The 20873-nt window shown below is 39.0% G+C and overlaps 1 protein-coding gene across 23 annotated transcripts in view; it reads left to right on the top strand.

The window, feature by feature from the left end:
* LOC111251946 (pregnancy zone protein-like) overlaps positions 1 to 20873 on the top strand; it is a 45848-nt gene that overhangs the window by 9807 nt on the left and 15168 nt on the right. For 19 of the 23 annotated variants that reach the window (XM_022809105.2, XM_022809110.2, XM_086990277.1 and 16 more), the window contains 12 exons: positions 6188 to 6320; positions 8286 to 8523; positions 10662 to 10806; positions 11429 to 11649; positions 12460 to 12753; positions 12918 to 13145; positions 13468 to 13671; positions 13883 to 14077; positions 14399 to 14599; positions 16069 to 16337; positions 16521 to 16644; positions 16934 to 17021. In XM_022809105.2, coding sequence (XP_022664840.1) covers positions 6238 to 6320; positions 8286 to 8523; positions 10662 to 10806; positions 11429 to 11649; positions 12460 to 12753; positions 12918 to 13145; positions 13468 to 13671; positions 13883 to 14077; positions 14399 to 14599; positions 16069 to 16337; positions 16521 to 16644; positions 16934 to 17021 — 2290 coding nt within the window. In that variant the 5' untranslated portion in view covers positions 6188 to 6237. Of the gene's footprint in view, positions 1 to 6187; positions 6321 to 8285; positions 8524 to 10661; positions 10807 to 11428; positions 11650 to 12459; positions 12754 to 12917; positions 13146 to 13467; positions 13672 to 13882; positions 14078 to 14398; positions 14600 to 16068; positions 16338 to 16520; positions 16645 to 16933; positions 17022 to 20544; positions 20683 to 20873 lie in introns of all 23 variants that reach the window. The other 4 variants (XM_086990278.1, XM_022809115.2, XM_086990275.1 and 1 more) reach the window with 2 other exon arrangements.

The raw sequence follows: 20873 nt of genomic DNA, 5'->3' as shown, positions 1-20873 counted from the left end.
GAGTCCTCATTTTAACCTATTTCTTCCTCCGTGCGATGCAATATTTGCTTGATCAATAGTTGGTTCCTACATTCCACAATGCCACATTGCGGTGCTAATTGAAGTGTGATGATCTTTCGGATCTTTGAGTCGCGTTAGTTGTGTGGTAATATAAAATATTGATAATATATCGGAATGAATCTACAAAAACACTTTTTGTATTAAAACTGTAATGTATCACTTTGATGTTTCAAAAAGCTATCACTCATTTATACGATCGGCCATCAGTTCTAGGTAAAATATCGTTGCTTATAATGGGCACTAACTCTGACTGGAAGTGTTTATACCATACATTGAATAGTCTATTCAACTAAGTAGAAATGTTCAACTTTGAGAATCTCACTCTCTTCAGTAAAGCCTGAAACTCTTCTCATCGGGCTAACAAGTATAATCGGAGTGACTACTTGTTAATATAGCTTTTTTCAATTCTGTTTGAAGCTCGAGAAAGATTAGGACGTTCTCATGAACAGATTAAATACAATGATTGTATTGGCTGGGCCTTTTCCTTCGGAAAATACTGAAATAGGTTTAAACATATGTAAGATATAGAAAGAGATCGCTAGCCCTACACTGCGTGACTGTGTTCGTGGTCGTGCTGCACCGGTATCTTTCTATTGGGGAAACTTACAATACTGAAATGTAGAACTAAAGTTCACAATGAAATCAAATAAAGCAAAAATAGAATATTTAGGTGTATCCTGCTAAAGCTTAAGCCACATGGAAACGTCTACGTTAAACGTGTACACGGGTCTCCGTCGTATGGACATGGCAGTTTTGTAAGCGGTCGCTGTCAGACGATCGTCTGCTTCTTAATTAGATAGTCTAAATGTAGCATCGCTAATTGATTGTCAATGTAAAAAGCATAAACACTAGACTAATATAATATAGTATCTTTGTATTATCGATAGATAAAAGCGATTTAAGCCCTTATCTCGTTGCTATACACGAACTTTTCGAAACATCGAAAGGAGATTTGTACGTCCTGTTATTTGTTGCCTTATTTGGCCAGTGTTTTTAATCTTTAGGTGTCTACCTGCTTTTTCTGCGTCAATGACCAATTTGAGCGGCGTCGTTTAGGCCATTCAGGCCAGGGCATCAAATGTTAACCAGTTGGGGAAAGTGGGTAACCTTTTTCTAAAATGCAGAATTTCATAACGCAAATTACACGCCGACAAAAAGTCATTTCCTCAACATCGTTCGGTCATAGGGATGAGAATCAAGAAATATTTGCAATCGTTGTACCATTAGGAAGCTAGTGCTATACGGAAACGATAGAACGTTTTGTCAACGGATGTCTCGTTGCCTTTGGCCGTTTACGTTATATATCTGTCCTATTTCTATACTTTGTCAGTTAGACGTTGTTTCAGTGGTACGTTGTGGTACAGTGAAGTCTAACGGGGGGTAACTGTTCTTCGTTCCGAGATCGAATTTTATCTGAATTCTTATGCCTGTCAAATATGGAATGTGATGCCTGACGTTAGTGTACAAAATAAATGACATCTTTAATTTACTATCAAAGGTCACCAGGTTCTTTTATATGCGAACCTGTACGGCCAGAAAGAGGTATTCCCTCTGTTCATCTCAAGGTTAGGTCAAAACTCTAAAAAGGCTACCAAGCGGTGTCTACTATTAGCAGTGTAAACGATATTTTGATTTTTCTCTCGTACTTATTTCATTACACTGATATTTGCACATATAGAGAACCTATTGATTCTTTCTTTTATTAATATTCTATACGGATTTTTACTGTGCAAAACGTTTGAAAAGCTTCAGCTTTGACCAGATGAAGTTGCTTAGTTGAATTTTAGGCATTTGAGTTATTGAAAATCCAATTTGATTTTTTTGTCTGATCAGAAAACACTCAAATGTTTAGCATTATAAAAATAGTTTTAGAGGCACACTAACATAATTGTCTCAGTCCAAATCGTTTAGAATGAAGTTCTTCGAGACAAAGGGTTCGAGCTTGAAAATGGACTCGTTGATGTCTACAGGATCTTTTCCATCGCGCTTCCGTTCTTGTTTAATGGCACGAGTGTAGATCTAATAATCTGACCTTTGGGACCCTTGTTCACTCTTCCGATACGCGAACCCTTTACGCAAATCGCTTCGGTCTCTGTCACCGTCGTCTTCTGCTACGTACAACTGAACTGGTAAAGCGATTACTTCCGCCAACCGCTTCGCCTTATCACACAATCAGCTGTTTCAGAATCATCATTTCATATGAATGATCCTCGCAGTAGACAGTTATAGTTCCTGGTTACTCTGATCGATCTTTCTGAGCCCAAGATGTGTTTTCTGTATCAACAAAAGAGAGGAACTAATTTTTAATAACTAATATTCTACCGATAATTTAAGGAAATCTTGCTGAGCTTCTCTGATCGTCGGTTTCGTCGGATCACATAAGGATAATGTAGCTCTGAACCTCTTTCACTCTTAACTTTCTCCCCACATTTGTTAATCGTTAGACGGATAAAGACAACTACGGTTCGGTTTTCCATAGCTGAATTTTTTAAAAGCATGCCAAGTTTCATTCTTATAATATATATTGTCATTTAGTCCAACATAGCTTTGTGGTCCAATTTCTGTAAATGGTCCAAGACTGGCTCAAATACATAAATGGTTGCAGGCCATATTACTATCTTTGCTCCGATCAAAACGGTGCCTTCGACAGAATGAACTTGCAAGACTACGTGAATGAAGTACCCGCTTTTCCACTTCATTATGGCCTGCAGAGCTTGCCTGGTCGTCAGGTTGTTCCGCGTGAAAGTGGACAATGTTCTGAGTCTTTCACTACCTGCCTTGTTTGGTGTCCCACAAAGAAGTGGCATTAACCTACCAATATATATAGTTTTTATACTTGACGTATATACATCCTTCCTAAAATCAAGTATCTAGAATACGGAGATGATATAGAGATCTGCTGCTTTCTGAATAACGTGTACTGGACAGTTCAAAGCGTAAATAAAGTGATATACTGGTACTCGGAAGACGGCACGTAGCCTCTTTATGAAAAACTGAACCTTAAACCTCGATTACGGAATCGATAATGTGCTGTCCCCTATTGCCTACTTTGGGTCCTAGCATACGACTATCCGCAATTTTCAACTGTTGACTTAAAATACTAACAATATTTTTTTAACATTTTTAGCAAAAGGTAGCATTCATTCTCTTGTATGAATTCATTTTTTAAATGAAAATTTCTTAAAACACTTTCGTTCAAATTGCGCGCCACCGAATTGATCTGATTTTCATATCGTCATTCGTCAAGACAAAGCGTTCACACCTTTACTCAAGTGCATCAGTCTGTTCTGATAAATCACTCTTCCCAATTCAGAGCTGATAACCCTCCTAGGAAGCGATCGCTACGCACAGATCATATGCTGTAACCTATCTCATAACCGTGGTACACTTTGATTGATAATTTATGTTGGTTACAGATGCTTTATTTCTTCATAGCCACTCACCCTTATTCGCGTAAGTCAATAACAGTTACGCAATGTGTTTACAGGCGCATACACGAATGTAAAACGGGCGATGCCGCTCGTCAATGCTATTTTTTTTTTTCTGTTAATGAAGCTCATTTAGAGCCATACAATGGCGCAGTTGATTTAATCATTTACGGAAAGTATACTCAGAAATCTTCTAACGATGCCCATTCACTCTACGGAAGCGAGAATCATGCTAGACGTAAAGTTGTTGCTAGCTAAGGACACAAAAACATATGGTACTACCCAATCAGTTGGGCTGCACATTTATTCCTTGGACTGTGTAGGCCTCGTTCGTCTTTGTCAGCTCTGATCTGTCGAGTCACATACGAGTATTCGTCAAACAATGTAAACTATTGTTAAATACAACATTTTGTTGTTGGCCAGACAAGATTGCTCCGTCGAGCTCTCTAACGGCAAAAAAGAACTCTTCATTATTGTTATTATAGCAAGTATTAACATCAGTCCGTTTGAGATGATTCCTAGGAAGAGGCTAGTTACTGTGCACAAGCCATGTTTAAGCTATCAGGTCGGCAGCTAGCAGAGGAAGTTTTGGTTTCGTAGCCTGAACAAAAACAAGTTATGCTTCTGTGTACCGACGATCTGCCATTGAACCAGCGTAATCACGAAGCCTGCCTTAAAGGGATTTAGACTTGTGCTCCAATAAATGTAGAAATTGTGCGCATACAACCTCTTGGACTACTGAGATGCTGAGCATGTGGTCAGAAGAACTGCCAAATGTGATAACATACAGTGGTATTAAATCTCTCTCCGTTTTCAATAATAGTCAGTGTCTAAAACGTCGGTAAAACTCTGCGAGTACATAACGATATTGAGTGTCATGAGAATATATTATTGCTTGATCGATTTAGACTAGTATTTGTATAGTTGTTGCTGCTGCTGCTGCTGCTACTACTACTACTACTACTACTACTACTACTACTACTACGACAGGCACGCTAAACGTAAGCTTAGTTTTTGGAACGGCGTGTGCAAAAAGGTTTGTAAACCCGTTCCTAAAAAAGTAATGATTTAAGCTAATCCCGCTAATAATTGGTGTCTGTTCTCTACTGCAGATAAGACAGGGTCTTGGAGATGCTGCGGCTTTAAAAAAATACTAGCGATGATTTTTATAGCTGATATGTAGCCTACGCAGTAAATATTTTCGAACTCTCGAGAAAGTTCTTAACGTAGATTGATTTTCAGCTATATCTTATATCGAGTATGCCGTAGCTATGAATAGAGCTAATTAGTTAGATGCAGACAATTGACATTGCTATAGACTGTTAGCTAGCAACTAACTTCTTACCGAAACCTTCTGCTTAATAAATTCAATTTATAATGATAGGTTACTAGGACACTTGATCGATCTCGAAAATTGATTGAAACATGCTCTAGAGACTGACGTTAGCAAAAAAGAAATTAAGGATTTCTCTATAGATCTTGTGATCTGATTAATTTTACAATACATATAGAATATAAAAGAGAATTCCATATTTTGACAGGGCTAAACTTACTCCCTTAATTTCTAGCATTCTACCTCGTAATATCATCATTACAAGAAGTATCCTAATAAATATGAAGCTATGAATTTATCTAGACATATAGGTAAGCTTATTATTAACTCTGTTGGTTTAAAAACAGTTTTGTACTGCTCCTTCGTGTCGTAAGGGGAGCTTCGCGAGCAAAGTATCCATTGGTGAAAATTAATGTTTATAGCAATTTTTAATAGATGAAGTAGGAATAAAAACAGCCACTCTCAAACGCCAAAAAACGCTTATCTTGTGTGTATTGAATTCAACATGTTAGAAGAAGTTTAACTAGTTGGAAAATTTATCAACCGATGTTTGGTGTTTTTAGAGGATCTTTCCTCTTTCCCTTTAGGTCTTCCTTTTTATAACACAGAGGACTTGTAACAAAAGTGAACAAAAGGAAGCTAAATTAGCGTAAAATGCTATCACCCGTTTAGCATTTTGCTAAAGATTTTACCTTCTTGAGATCCATTTGCTGCATGGTGGATCCTACCTTTACGGGGAATAGTTGTACGAATTATTGTAAACGTTAGATGGTTAGAAGCCACGATACAACAGGACCTACTTTTGTTGGTAAAGCGTTGTATTCTGGAGGCCAATGCTTTGTTACTAGCTACTATCATTATACATCTGTCAAATTCGTGTGGATCCTGTAAGATAGAGCTCAAAGTCGTTTGTAGGTAGTCAGCTACATTTGCCAAGTGCTGCTCTGTGCAGCGCATCTTTCCATAGTGGTTACGCCATGGCGAGGGGCTAATGCAGCGGGCAAGAAAAAAGCCAAAAGACATCGCGCGTCACGAGGAACCTTCATCAGATTTAGTGTGGTGTTATGTATATTTTGCACTTATCTTAGCCATTTGCCAGCATTGAAAGAGCTGGTCAGTCGTCGACAAATTATCTATGCGTATCACACCACGTAGTTGAGCATCAGCCCACACTGCATAACCTGAAACGGTGAGGTGTGATCCAGGAACTCTGAAGATAGGGTCGAGTGTACCAGTGTGTTTCGCTCCAACCATGGAAAAAGTAAATGTAGTTAAGTAACATTTTAAAAAAAGTACTTACTAGTGGTAGTAGCTATATAAATTTGTGTTTTAACAATAACACAATTATATTTGTCATTTATTTCAGAGAGTTTTCGAATGCTGTAGCCTCTATATCTCGTCGTGCTTAGAATCAGGATGGATATGCACGGTGGGCCTCCTGCACTGTTACGAGGAGGGCTATTGCTTTCCGTCGCTGTAGCCTTGACGTTAGCCCAATGGTTTGTATTTCAATAATAATAAATTATTTCAATTTTTTTTTCCTTTTGCTCCTTGCGTTTACGACGCAACCCGTATAATTGAAGGAAGTTATTCTATGCTGTTTTTATCACTCATGTAATGTTCCGCTTCCGCACATGAAACCACATTATCTGCATGTTACTTCTGCCATGGAAAGATAGGCCCTGTGCAATATATATAACTAACTTATAAGTATCGCGATCGGCTAGCAAGTTCCGCTCGTGAAAACGAACTTGACCAGCAATGAAATTGCTCTAAATAAATATGTTGCCATCTTTGCAGCGAAATGCATTAACGTTAAGATTTTATGTGCGGGTTCTTATCTCTATTTGATGTCCCCAGACCTGTCGTCTTCGACGTCGTTTCACAACATGTTAGGCCCACAAAATTATATAGAATAATTTATAGCGCCATTTTCAAAGTTAGCATAGGGTACAGTTCTTGAAAAAACCGATTTTGAAAATGTTTAGTCTTCTTTAAAATATTCTGACAATTTACTTTACATCTAGTAGAGATGTGTGTGGCTATTGGACCAAAGGTAAATTTTAATGAACAGTTGTTATCACAAAAGCCGTTTGTAGTAGGTGAAACATTTCAGCATGCATGGCAATTGATTTTTGTTTTTTGTTTTTGGAGAAAAGCTATCGGGCGCAATTATGATCCATAATGGTGAAACGACGAAAATGGCGCTATGTTGCAGTGGTGCAATATTTCTGGACGTTTATTTTTGACATGAACTTGTATCCTATAAAATTTGAGACCGCTTGCTTGGATATTCCAACTAACCCGGGCCTTTAGCAGGCAGGTTGTAACAAACGTGGACAACTCTAAAAATTTAGGTGATATAGTTATCTCGAAACCATAACGGCCGAAACAGCTCGCCGTGTAAACCTCATATTCGGTCAAAGTTTTACTACAAGAAACTCTGTAAGCCGTTGGTTCAAAAAAAATTCCGGGAAAGAAACGCTAACTCGAAAATGGGTTCTGCAAGGACGAAGAACGAAAAATTAAAAGTTACGGAAAAAACCAAGGCTGTCAAGACGCTTCCTCCCTTTTGCCCTTAAGTAACCTATCCCTGCACCTTTTTAGTACTTGTAGTGAAAAAAGAAATCCCCCACACTAATCACGGGTGGTTACATATGCAGTTTAAAGCACAACTAACTACAAAAGCCTATAGCATCTTTCTAATGCTGGTGATAGTAACAAGAGAATCGTAAGACCTGGTTTGTCGATGCGTATGATCAACGATTAGAGGAGATTATGGAGAAAAAAAACACGGTTTATTGAGCAATTAAGAAAAGGTAAACCGCTTCTACCGCACGACAACGCTCGGCCTCACGCTCAGAGGATTATGGTAGACAATTAACAGCTGACGAAGTACAACCTCTAGTTTTCCAATACGATACGATAATCAATCACAGTTGTCAGTGCTGGCGCTTTACACAGCGTATGTATATACATGCAACATAGATTCGCATAGATGTACTGTTTCGTAATCTAGGTGCTAACTTCGAATTGGGTAAGTGTATGGCCTGCTGAAAAGGGTACGAGCCGCCATACTCTGCGCGTTTAAAAATGTAGTTTTTAGGCATGATTCCGCCATCGAACTTAACGAATAGCGAAATATAGGCGGTAAGAATGTGATCAATATATTTTTTGTAATGTGGTAAAAAAAACTGTCATTTCATGCGATATTGAGCTGTTGCATGGTTTGATAAATTAGACAAGCTAAAGAAATGCCGGTTTCGTAGAAATTCTTGTTATCTGTTGACATGTTGACGACACATTATAATCATTCTTCTTCTAGCTAATTGGCATTGGGTGTATTACAGTACCCATTAAAGCTGACTGTGACGTGATATTATATAAAATATTGTGTGTATTAAATATTTTCCGATCCGTTATAATTCGTTAGTCCATGTTTTTGTTGTACTATGTATTCATAGCAATGGATGCGTAAGCTTCATATGCCTTCTACCGAAAGTCATGTATGAAGGAGACAAAAACATGTTCATTCTTGATGTGGAAAACCAGGACCAGGATGGAAATGTCACTATTAAAGTGGTAGATCAAGACAACAGCAGTGTGGTACATTACACTAAGGACTACGAGCTCAAGAAAGCTGACGGACACCTATTCCAGCTCGACGTATCGGATATTAAGATCGCCCGCACCGAAAAAACGGTAATAATAAAATATTTTTAATAAGGAAATAGTTGACGGGGACTATACTCCCAAATGTCAAAAAATAATTCGTATAACTCGTTAGCGAAGTATATGATTTTGAAAAAGATTCAGACTTTAGTTTCGCACTTACTTAGGAGCCAATTTTAGACTAAACTAATTGTTCTAACTTCGATTACCTATCCTGCTGGGCTATGTACGGCCTTCACTTCAATACATCGTATCGATCAGTAGCATGACGTTACTCTGTGACTAAGTCAGACCTTAGCTGTATATATGATTGTATGCATTATGGGAAGATTCCTGTAAAACTAACGGCTTTGGCATCATCTGGGAGCATCTGTTTGACCTCTAGGAGATCACAAGTGAACTTAGATAGAGAGTTCTTATCAATAATACAACACGATCACTTTCAATACCGATGTCCAAATTGTTCGTCACGACATCACAGTTATCAGACCTGCATTCAGTAGTAATCGTACCCCGGCCTGCCGGCTTCGCCATGCTCCCTCCGACAGTTGCCATTGGCCTGATTTGTTGATGTCACACCCAGCCTAGTATAGTAAGCTTGAATACATCTTAGCAGTTATCGTGTTGGAGTCGTGAGTTACCAGCTACAGCAATCTCATACCTCGATGGGAATGTTGAAATATTTATTCTGCCCTACTACAATTGCTTTATTGACGTGTTCATAACATATCGGATTGGTGTTACACGAGGTTCAAGACTATTGGCTTTGGGCTAGAAGTGCGACCCTTGACGTACAATTTGGTAGTCTACCGGCTGCATTCCTACTGGAACCCTGTGATACAAACCATATTATCCTGTTGGTAGTATATACCCGCTCTGGCCAATTGTTACCTTGTTTCACTGATCCTGTGGCAGGCTTGCCACAGCTGTCCTATTTGTATTCTGCTCCGGCGATTAGCTAACTGCACATTAGTAACCTGCCCGCTTTTTCCGTTTCAAGTGCTCCGAAAATTCCTTAGCGCAAACAATTAGTCACCGCGCTACATGTGTCATGCTGAATAAAGAAATAATTGCCAATATGAACTCGAACAAAATTTTACTCTACCTGTATATGTAAAGTAAACCATCGGCCTTATAGGTGGTTAATTTTGTTTTTTTTTTTTTATTGAAATCACAAACTCTTGCTTAGATGCAGATCTACTGAGAGATTGTTGCCATCATTTTATTACCCTGGTAAATAAATTGCTCTTCTTCTGAAACGATTACGGCTCTCTCACTGATCTCACCGTTATCTTATCAGAAACAACAATTGGGTTCCATCACTTGTTCGAGTATAAACATATGTAATTGATTAAACCCAATAAAGTATCCTAAACGGCTGCAGCAGTTCGTCTTCTGCATCAGTCGTCTTCTGCATCAGTCGATCTATTGCGTTGCCTCGTAACCGTTACAGCTACCATCTACCGTACAGTCCGGTCACTCGCTCGTATTCTTCAATTGTAATCTTTCTATCATGACCTCCCATTGCAGTTAACCTGTTGCATACCTATACCACTATAACGTATGGTTATTTAGTTTGATTTTCAAGTTTTTCAGTAGAAATGTGCTACATTAGCAATGCAAGAAACATTTATCACGGATCAAACATGCGATTGGCTCAGCAGCAACTGGTTAAATTATGCTATAAGCGAAAGTATCGTCTTCTTAGATCATCTTTGTCCCATTATGTCTTCTTAGGCATCTAATAGTCGACCATTGCCGAACGAATTGCGCGAAACTTGGCAACTTACTTTAATGAGCACTATGTTCTGTGGAAAGGACACTGCCCAGTGCGAACAATAGGCAACCGACCGAAAAAGTCTTCGGCTCAGCTCACCCCACCAGACGAAATCCCACCAGCCCGGAAGGGGCTTCAAGTGACCACTTTGCGTAGGCGATTCGGGTCACGTACGCGGACCGATAATAACTTGAATATTTATCGTCATCATTTGCAACCACGAGAATCGCACTGCATTGCACCCCGCTAGCCATCGCTAATTACCTACAGGTTATGGCTTAACGAAAGACACATACCCTTTTATTGGATGTTAATAGAAATAACGGATCTGTAACTATAGACTTAACGTCGTATTAATTGTCCCTTCCGTTTACGGTTTCCTTCTTCCCAGCATTACGTAAAAACATATCGAGTAATGCTTGATGCTAAATTCGGGGAGACGAAGGTCAGTCGGAACACGACGATACGAATACACCCGCCGGATCTACTCCTGCTCGTACAAACGGACAAAAAGATCTACAAACCGGGACAGAGAGGTACGTTATGCCTCTCGAAAACATACCTTTGCACCAGCTTCTCCGATGAAAGTTGTAGCAAAAAAGTCCGTTCATATTTTATAAAATATACAGTAATGGTCCTCACGTACTGCTCTTCGGAGAAACATCAAGAGGTACCACATTACGGAGAGGATTCGCTTGTCGATGCACGAACCGTATTAATAATGCCGATTATTTGAAGGAAACTGGAATATCCATCATTTATGTTCAGTCACCGTTATTTACTTATGTTACATCGCCTCATACCAAGATCTTGATCAAAGCTACGAAACGTTATGTACGATTTTGCCTCAGTCAACAAAAACCATACTTTACAATACCACTCCTTATTTTGATATTAAATTAAGCTAAAAATATACAGATATCAAAGCCGTAGCAATATAAAGTGAAATAAACGAATCGATGCAAAGACTAAGCAAATGTTTTAAAATATAACAAATATGAAAAAGAAAAAAACAAAGGGAAAAATCATTAAAAAATTACGATTCTCCTAACCACAATGAAGTTCATTATCCAATCGAGTATTTTATTTGTGTGTGAAGTTTTGTAACTATACATTCGTATGGTATGTATTGTTTTTGTCGTGATATTTCTCAAACAGTCTATATTCGAGCAATGCCTCTTGATTATAATCTCCGCCCTCGAAAAGACGGCAACGTGACTGTGTCGGTCGCCGACCCATTGAATAACGTGGTGGCCATTTGGAAAGATGTACCCCTAATGAATATGGTTGTACAATTTGATTTTCAAATAACGGACGAGCCTCCGATCGGAACATGGTATATTAACGTTAAATACGATGGCACAAGATCTTCGCTGCAGGTCAGTATCCAGCAAATAAAGGATCTCCTTTAAGTTGTCTTATTAGCTAGAATTTTACTTTATTAGTTATATCATAGTTTCATACTATTTCAAACCTTTGAACCTTTTACAGTCAACCTTACTAAACTAGCCCACAATAGCTAGGTAAACTACTTGTTTCAGCTAAAATTCTGTGTGTTTTGCGCGTATTGCCAGCTCTACGTTTCAATATACCGAAAAACAAATTATCGTTCTGAATTGACTATCATACATTCTGCTCATATTCCACTGTTCGAGAGGCCAACATTCTCCAAACAAAATACACGTTTAAAAAAAACCACTAGTACCACCCAACAACCTAAATATCTGACGTAGGTACGAAATTGAAAGGTTTGAATATTATGGTTATGATCGTTTTTTTCGGAGAACGTAAGCGTTGCCGAAAGCGCAGTTTCATCGGTAAGACAACGTTTATATCGTGTTGTCAACGCGATTGATATTATACGGAATCGCTGCCTAGGAGAAATAGTTGAAAAGGTACACGGCCCTTTTTCCATCGGCACTATTTCTGCTACCGTATAAAAATTTCTTTGTTAAGAAAATGAAATATAGATAAACAGAAATTATGAGTTATGCCGTTGCTAACAATCTAGATTGAAGTAAAATATGATACTTACCATATTATTTGTTTTAATCAGTATTGCTTCTTCGGTGGCCTGCGATTCTAATAGTAAATTTCTTCTTCTTCTGCAATGGCGGCGTGTCGCTGCTATCGCATTTTGAGCTGTCTTGCGCGATTACGCTGCTGTTGGTGTTGTTATCGTGATCTAGGCTGATACAAGGGCTTCCGCGACGAACGAGCCACCTGAGGATCAATTTGTGTATAATAGTGAATCGGAATTGGTGACAAGTACATTCGTTGTTTCCGAGTACACGTTACCGAAGTTCGAAGTTCGAATTATACCACCGCCATTTGTACTGATGGACGCGAGCAGTGTTTCGTTCAAAATATGTGCCAACTATACATTTGGCAAGCCTGTTATTGGAAAGCTCAAGGTCAACACGACGCTCACTCGTTACCACTGGGAAATCCAGCCTGTACCAATAAACTTTGTACAAGGCAAGGTTAGTTGGTCACTGAAAATTGATCTACTCACTATGTGGCCTCCGTTATTCTGCGCCATTAAGAGTTAGTAATAAAAATAATAAGTAAATTTTGCCTGTAGATAGAAAAATAGAACTATATATTCCCATTAGACTAAACGAAACCTTTATTGGTATTGCTTCAGATTAATGGATGTTACGATCTAACAATCGATACGTCAACACTGAATCTCACGAACTCGATATATGAGTTCCGCAAAATTCAAGTACTGGCTAACGTGTTCGAAGATAAAACCCAAGAACAAAGGAACTCTACTTCAACTATTTCACGCACCAACCAGCCGTTGAAGCTGACCTTCCAGCCCAACACAAACGGAAAATACTTCCGACCCTTTATGAATACCTACGGACAGGTAACGTTACAGAAGGGCGCACGTCACTAAGGCATCATTGTTTTGACCTCGATGCACGCTCCTCCTTTTTATCTTTTCTGAGCTATATGTACACAGAACAAGATTCTACTCTAGACAGTGCACCTAATCACTACTTCTCAAAAATGAAAGCGCGTCGTAGAAAATGACGTACGTAAACAACAAAAAGAGCCTCAGTAACGTCCACTTGTCGTTAACAGCTTCACTATTACCCTCTAGGTTAAGCCTATAACTTCAGATCGGAGTCCATTTTGTCACTCATCGATAATGATCTCTTGCGATTTACTTTTGCTTAATTTCTTAGCTGAAGGTAACAAATCCTGACGATACTCCGGCTCCGAATGAACCGGTTGAATTGTGCTTAACTGCTAAATCCGAAGTGTACGAGTTCCATCATCAACGTACCGATAACCGCCTTATGTGCAAGAATTATACCAGTGACACTCAAGGGATGATTAACTTTGTTTTACCGCCTCACAGGCCTTCAGTGGTATCCTTTGGTATCGAGGTGGGATGGCTTTTAATTTCGTTATATGCATACATTTATATCTAGGCTGCATAAGATACACAATAATCTCTTGGAAGCAGCCAAATGCATATAAATTAATTAAACCGTTTTAGTATAAGTGATTTTTGGTGAAATCACGTACATTTTAAAAAATTTTTACCTTGGTAAAAACAGTCAAAAGGTACCATAGTAGTGCTGGTATTTATTTTAGGCTGTGGCGTTGAACTACCCTACAAAAAAATATCCAGGAAACGATTACAGCATTCTCATTAACCAGCCCCGCGCATCGACCTTTTATCGAGCGTTCTTCTCGACCTCAGAGCGCTACTTACAATTTGAGCCCATTGCTGCTGAAAGCCAGCCTTGTGATGCTCCTGTAAACCTTTCGGCATATTATACCTTCGAGGTTTGTCCATTTGTCGTTTTCCATTCAATTCCAGTCAAATCAAATTCGAATTATCCATAAGAAAAAAAAATATGTACATTAAAAAAACACCTCTTACCTTGTTCAATTATCAAGAAAGTTCTGAACCTATGTAGCACATTACCTATCGGGTATATGTGAGCCATCCACAACTACCTGTCCATGTTTAAGTATGTTTAGCTTGATTGTCACAGCTGACTCTTAACAAATCTGACAATAGAAGCAGAGGCTCAGAATTAGGTAGCTAATTCTTTTTTTTTTTTTTCGCTGTTTTCATGTTGGCTGCGCTACTGCCATCTATAGGATGGAGATGAGAATATACAATTCAAATACGTAGTGTTGGCACGGGCGAGAAACATAGTTTCAAAGACAATAACCGTTCAAAAACCTCAAGAACTGACCGCAAAACTTAACGAAACGGAGTTATTAACTGAGGACTACCCCCAGATTTGGAGTGATGTGGCGAAAACGAACGATAAGCAGATTGGACGTATTGATTTCGAGGTACGTTTTAATACAATCTAGGTACATACATAAATACACGTTGGGGCGATATTTAAATAATAATAAAAATAAATAATGAAATTACCAGCATGAATAAACAAGCTAGTATTGTAAAATATACGAGGTCGAGCTATGCTGTGCAAAGGACAGCAACCAAATTTGTATCACGCGATTTATCCATGTCAGTTTAGCGTATAATTGAGCTATCATCTATATAGCTCATGTGCAGACCTCAACCAGCCGTACAAGCGGGTAAACACCCCGGCAACTTGACGATCTAGACCGATTAGGTTCTCGATCCTGATAAATTATTTTTCTGAGATGTTTACGTCAAGGAATATGATCCTACGCGTAAAGCCCTTTTGCGCTGTAGTATAGGAAGAAAGAATCTCAATAAGACGCGATGTATTTCAACCAGCCTTTACAGTATGAAAACTACTGCGTGGTTTTTGAGTTTCTATACGAGGAAAAATTCCCCGATCTAGATAAGGTCTGCAATAAACGTCTTAAATGCACCATCGTTCAGAACAGCATTATTTACTAAATGTTTATATAGTAATACATTTTTGGTCGACTGGAGAAATGCCACAGAAAAATGTGGAATCTAATCGCGTGGCCATCATGGCGAAAGAAAAGCATTTGTTATAAGAAGGCACGTGGGTTCCGAAGAAAACACTTTACAAAAACGACCCATAGAATGCTGATGGTCGACGCTACGCGAGCATTGGACACGGCGCGCAATCTGGGACTTGTCAGTTTCAAGAAAGCTTTTGTCCAGGGACAAAGCTACACTCATACTGATCTGAGTCGTTGTCTCTATAAATAAGCTCAACCATTTGGCTGCGATTCTAAAATAACCGAGTGGCCACACCCATGTCCTTCGCACAGATAACTGGTCTAGCTTAGGAAGACAATCTAGACTTACACATACTCTTCATTTTGCCGGAGAGCCTTACTGATCAAATAAGAGGGCTGAGGAAATCAGTCGAAACCAGAAGACCAGAAATGTGTGTTTGGGGGGGGAAGACCAGCGGTGTGACGGGAATTCGCTTGCTTAAGGTGCGATTAAAAACAGCGAGTGGAGAGAGACGATATGTCGTTGCCCGCTTTACCATGCATGGGTTCCACACCGAACTTAGCGGAAAACCAGGTTTTCACGAACCTGACGATACATGTAGATGTTCCAGAACTTTCTGGCACCGTTTTGTAGCATCTAGATATTTCTTGAAGTAATTTTATAAACTCGACAAGGCTCATAGTAACGTAAGCACTGTTTGTTGATGATTTTTCAAGCGATAATAAATGTCTCTGATATTGATCGTGTTTTACACCTGTGTGTATATATATATATATATATATATATATATATATATATATATATATACGAGGTTTTAGACTACTGTCAGCAAACATTAATAAATAAATTAAATTTCATTGTATTCGAACTCTGTGCGTGGCTTCGTTTCTAGGTTGACCCAGAATCATCCCAGTTGCCACAGCTGACCGTCCTTCTCTACTATATTCACAATGGCACTGAAGTTATAGCGGACAGTATTAAAGTCATCCGGGATGTTTGCCCCTCTAACAAAGTTGAACTCAGTTTTTCCGAAACGGTCATTCAGCCAGGAGGCTTTGTGAACCTGATGCTCTCAGCCTCGCCGAAATCTCAGTGTGGCTACGAAGTTGTGGATCGTAGCGTCAAGCTACTTAGCGGCAATGAACCGAATCCATTCTACAAGTAAACATCTCTAATACGTAAACTATTCATATTCGATTGCAGCTGATCATTCGCGCCATCGTGAATGAAACAGTTTCATTGATTAGGACGTTCATTTTTTGATAGATGTGCGAGACTCTACCGTTAGGCAATATATGCATGCTAATGGGTCCGATTGGGTGATATCGGTGTTCGTATCGATAGATACCGCAACGCTCTTCCGAACCGTGAAATTAGCCAGTGGGAGTATCCTCAAGCTGACAACTATCGGCACTGCATACAAAATGGTGGACAAAGTGATTACGTCGATGTTGAAAGTGTTATGCTGGTAAGAACTGTTTCACGTAGAGAGTTGTTTTTTTTTTTTTTTTGTTTTTCTTTACCTAGCGCGATAACAGCGACATGAGTAGCAACAGCTGGTCCGACATTACAATATGTCTTACATAGCGCCACGATGGCGAAAGGCGTCGCAGAGAGCTTTGTGAATTTCAAGACCACTCGGAGTATGCTTAAATAGCCCTCAGCGTTGAGCAGTGTACATAGATAGATAGTTCGATATAGTCGCGAACTACGTTTCCGTTTTTATCCTAATTTTCCACTTGAATGAATTTAACCAGAATCCCGGCTGGACTCTTATCGAGTACAATATAAAGCTCAGTATCCGCCCGTGCCGTTCAACTCGTGATGGAACTCCGGTACCAGAACGTAAGTGTATGCTGTAAATAATGTTGCTTTTTTTCGTGTTTTGGCGGACAAATATCGCCGAGTATATTGAAGAAGATCCGTGGTCGATTCATTCAAGATATAATATATTTTTAAGAATCACAATCATAGGTTAGAAACCAAAGCTGGTTATTAACAAGCAAAAAAAATTAAACGATAGTATCCGTTCAAGTAGAAATCCTTTGAGATATGTTTAGCCGTTACATGAATTTTTGAAGCCAGGTTGATTTATTCTGTCATTTTCTGTGGAATAGACAAAAAAAAAACACTTATTATAGTCTAGAAAATAATCTGCCATATTTTAAGCTGCTTTTCCATTACTCATATAACAACTTGAAGCATTTTTGGCGCAGTTGTTTTGTGTATAGTATTACTGTTGTAATTTAACCTGTTATACACACTTGAAGGACAACACCTATCAACATAATAGCAAGCTCCTCTTTTTCGACTTGGTTAGGAATAGATTCCACAAAGTAACATATCCTTAAGTTCACAGTTAGAATTATCAGGTCACAAACCATTGATCGCTGGGTCATGTAATATATTTTCTTGCGTTGTACCATTATGTCTGATAACATGTTTCGACTTATGTTATATAGGCGTCATGCACTCTGTAGCTAGTCTTGTTTTGGTAACTTCGATTAATAGAATCGAAGTTACCAAAACAAGACTGATGATATTTTTGAGTCAAGAAAAGAGCATACTTTTAAGCTCGCCTCTCATCTATGTAAAAAAGTTCTGTCATATAGTGTAGTCCTGCAAGCCTTATCAGTTATATTAGAAAATTGTCGCTAGTAGCGGTATTTTTTTCGATGTAATAATCAAACAGTATCGAAAAGCTCTTAGTTCGGATTCGCAATTGGAGATCCAGACTAAGGGCAGTGGTGTTCACAGCTCAATCAGAAAACTTTGCAAAGAACACAGTATACTTTCGAGATATGGTGGCGAGTTGCCTGTTTTTTTTTTTTTATTTTTTTCGCTGTACTCCAGCTACATATCAGGGGAATATTTTCGCAGGATAGATTCGTACGTTGGTGCTTTGGCTCCACGAATATCCTATAGAATAATTTGGAAACGAATTAAACTCCCGAAGCAATCCTGTTGCACATCATTAGCTACCACAGCCTTCATAGTCACGGCAAAGTATAATACGACAGTGTTTTAGCACTAGTAGTATAACTTAGTTAGCTCTAGACTTGTTATGTGTGATTAGTTAGTGCATTGGAAGACATCTTTTATGTACATTTATCTATAATAAGTTATCTGTTCAACGTACTTGAACTGCGCCCACTATTTTCCTTAAAATGAACGATGAAAAGAACTTCAGTGTCTAATTCAATGTAGAGAACTAGGAGTATGTGCGCCAGGTGGACCACATGGAAAAGTTTGTCGAACTTGAACGAATCTAATCCGTCTCGGAACTTAACCAATTCTATGAACTTAGAATACTTTGTTGTTGTTGTTGTTGTTGTTCGATGTGTAGTTATGCAGCAGTCATTTTTCAGGTTCATAGCTATTGTATTCCACAGAGAGAGCCTCTACGTATCACCGGCGTAGGGTAATGCCGACATCATTCACGAGAGATGTTGCGTTTTTTCAGAACTTATATAGATATCTTGCATAGATTATTTAAACCACGTCTATTGTCGCCAGCCGAAAGACAATGTGACAGCCTTAATTCCCCATTCGAAGTGAGACAACATATCTATCTTCAACGGTAGTTCGACGGTTTATGTCATATCAAACTATACTATTATGAGCACGCCGGAGAAGCGTGCGTATATACATGTAAACTGTTACCGAAAGGGTATACGAATGCTGCATGACTATGAGACCGAGCACGGGCACCTCATGGTTTGCCTGGTAGCAAAATCCAAAGAGGCGGAAAGTTATAAGGCTTTCGAGGCCAAGGGTCGGCCAGGTCGTGAAAACGCAGGTCGTCGCATAATCGTCGAGAAAAAATTTCCTTGACTTCATGGGTGGGGTGCGATGTCAATGACGATTTATTCTTTACACCTCGTTCTTTTTCCTCTTGTAGTTGTACGGACTGCGCAGTCGTTTGCAATAGTCGTTCTGATTTCAACTTAATATCTACGTATAGTTACCTCATCGCATACTTTTAGTGGTTAGGTATGATAAGCGGATAAAATGTGCACGACTTCTCTATGATGTGCGCAGTGTTCTAGAAACGCTTTAATCTGTTGCTTCTTCTTAAGTTGGAACGCTGTCTTATGATAAGGCCGCTATGTCAAAAAGGGCCCAACAGCACCAGAAACGCATTATCAAGGACTCGTCGACCTATGCATCTTCAATCTAGCCGCTTTATAGGTCTGCTGGAACTCGAAGCGACGCAGAACTGGTACTTTCTCTCTGATTCGCACCCCTGCATGGCCCGTCATTGCCAAATCTTTTGTTTGGGCCTTTCACATTCCGCAAAAGCATGACATTGGGAGGGCATCGTAATCGTCTTTCAGATAAAATAATTCAATTCTGCATCTGTGTACGCAGCTATTTTTAATGTTTAAATAATTTATTATATTCGGTATATTGAAGCTACAGGTGACCAAAGTCTAGTCTACAAAAAAAGAGAACAACTTGACCCGTTCTGATTGGCTCATTCTACTAAGTTAAGAGACTGGCCTATTTTTTTTTCTAGTACACTTTTACGGCCTTCGCTTGGCAAATTCGTTGTATGACCTTAGAACATATACCTAATGGTTTAGAGTACTATGTTGTGGCTAATAATAAACGTACAATAGCCATATCCTGGTGCTTTACATGGGACCCGTAAGCCAACAGTTTTTGAGCCAGTCGTATGGTGGCGCACAAAAAACAAAAAAAAAAAAAAGTTTTTCAAATCTTTCATAGATCACGACCAAGGTTTTCACAAAGTCGCATATTTTTCCATCAAAATGTGTTTCAGCGGGTAACCGGTAAATAATGTATAAATACTGATACATTTACCCGAATTTATTGGACGTTGATCTTATGGCCTATCATTATGAAAATGAGTTAATTTCAGATGCCCTCTTTGAAGGAGCAGATTGGGGAGGATAGTACCATTATTTATACGATTTTAAAATATTCGCTACTTTTTAGATAAAGAGTTTCGCTTGTACCTAAAACATCGAGTACTGACAAAAAATAGTTGTCTATATAATAGCGGATTCTAACTTCTACCTTAAATACGATGATTTCCATGAGTGCAATATCTCAACATGTAGCAATGTTTTTCAAAGCATACAGCATTGCACAAGGATTCAGTTACTCTTTGTTATGTTTGTGCAGTGATCAGCAGCTAGAAGATCACGTATATTGTTTAGCAAACGCGGTCGACAAGCCTACACTTTGTACGGTTCAAGCTCACAGAAACTTGAAACATAATTTTTAGGTGCTACCGACTGCTATAAATGGAGGATTTGTGGTTGTTGTAATATGACTAATCTGTGCTGTTGATCTTAAATACCACGGGTACACTGAAATTACTTTACTACGTGGCCATCAGCTGTTATGAAGCGAAATGGCTTTTTTCCTGCAGCTGTAGCGTCTTTGAAACCTTCGTCGCCTCTCGGAGGTGACGCGTTCTGCCGTCAAGCCGCTGCATTTCTAGCTCCGACCCTGGCGCCCCCTGCTGCACCCACTGGTACATACTAGTTCCTGAGGAATATTATATATCATATGTATGTAGTGGTCTCGTCCTACGAGTCCTTTTTTCCTACTACGAGTGCGTTCATGAGCGTTTGTCCCTTCAGAATTTCCGGGCGGTTTCTTCTGGCTAACTAACATATATATTCTGATACTCTAACTTCATAGCTTTGCTGGGAAATACGTTTC

This window comes from Varroa destructor, unplaced genomic scaffold (assembly GCF_002443255.2).
Source record: "Varroa destructor unplaced genomic scaffold, Vdes_3.0 BEIS01000005.1, whole genome shotgun sequence".
NCBI classification, from domain to species: Eukaryota; Metazoa; Arthropoda; class Arachnida; order Mesostigmata; family Varroidae; genus Varroa; species Varroa destructor.
The sequence above is the reverse complement of the archived record's forward strand: the minus strand, read 5'-3'. Positions and strand labels throughout refer to the sequence as shown.